Here is an 868-nt window from a genome sequence, read left to right on the forward strand (position 1 = left end):
TTTTTTTTAAAGAAAATCACAGAGCTCAAGCAGATGTTTTCTAGTCTATTCATGATGGCACTTTCCTTTCAGGGACATCACACAGATGTTAAAAAACATGCAAAAAAAAATCTTACAGGCAGCACCACAAAGCAACCTTGCAGGCAGCCTGGAAAAAAAGGGGGGGGGGCCGAAATCCAGGAGCTTCTTTGCTGAGTTTCATGGAGGTGAGGGGCTGGTCACGTTTTTAATCCCCCCCCAATTAAATCCAAGGACACCGCCTTCAGCTCATCTCCCCCCCTCAAGTCGCCATCGAGCAGCTTCAGGAATCCTACCCATTTACAGTCATCCGCATACATTTTGCAGGTGGCTTTTTTTTTTTTTTTTTAATAGATGAGAAATAGGACAGAAATTGAAATAGCACCCCCCCCCCACCAAAAAAAGGATGCCCACACTTCACTAACCCAGCACGTCCAAGTCATCCCAGGGGGGGAATTTGGAAGCTTCTCCTTTCATTGCTGGGTGCATGCTGGAGGGAGTGATTTTCCCCAGGAAAAAGCCAGGGGCTTGGTGGGAAGGGGCTGCCATGCACCGAAGTTGGAAGGAAGGGAGGAGAGAAAGAAAAAAAAAGAAATAAAGAAAGAAAGTAAAAAGAAAGAAATCAAGAAGGAAAGAAACAGAGAAAGAAAGAAAGGAAGAAAGAAAGCAAAAAAAAAGGCAGCAGCGCGGGCGCCTCCCGCCGTGCCCCGGGCTCCCCCCGGCAGCCGCGGGCTCTCACCGTCCTCGTGGTGCAGCGGCAGCTTGAGGGGGTTTTCCAGCAGGGACTTGAGCACCCCGTAGGTGGGCGGCAGGAAGGCGGGGGTCGGCGCCAGGGGCACGGGGCGAGCCA

The 868-nt window shown here is 50.8% G+C and overlaps 1 protein-coding gene across 1 annotated transcript in view; it reads right to left on the bottom strand.

Annotated features, from left to right (window-relative positions):
* HLF (HLF, PAR bZIP transcription factor) overlaps window positions 1–866 on the bottom strand; it is a gene marked incomplete at its 5' end in the record, with an annotated part of 45887 nt that extends 45021 nt beyond the window's left edge. The window contains one exon of the mRNA XM_019515150.1: window positions 758–866. Coding sequence (XP_019370695.1) covers window positions 758–866 — 109 coding nt within the window. The remainder of the gene's footprint in view (window positions 1–757) is intronic.
* Window positions 867–868: the final 2 nt, after the last annotated feature.

Source organism: Gavialis gangeticus, unplaced genomic scaffold (assembly GCF_001723915.1).
Source record: "Gavialis gangeticus isolate Ggan-Ray unplaced genomic scaffold, GavGan_comp1, whole genome shotgun sequence".
NCBI classification, from domain to species: Eukaryota; Metazoa; Chordata; order Crocodylia; family Gavialidae; genus Gavialis; species Gavialis gangeticus.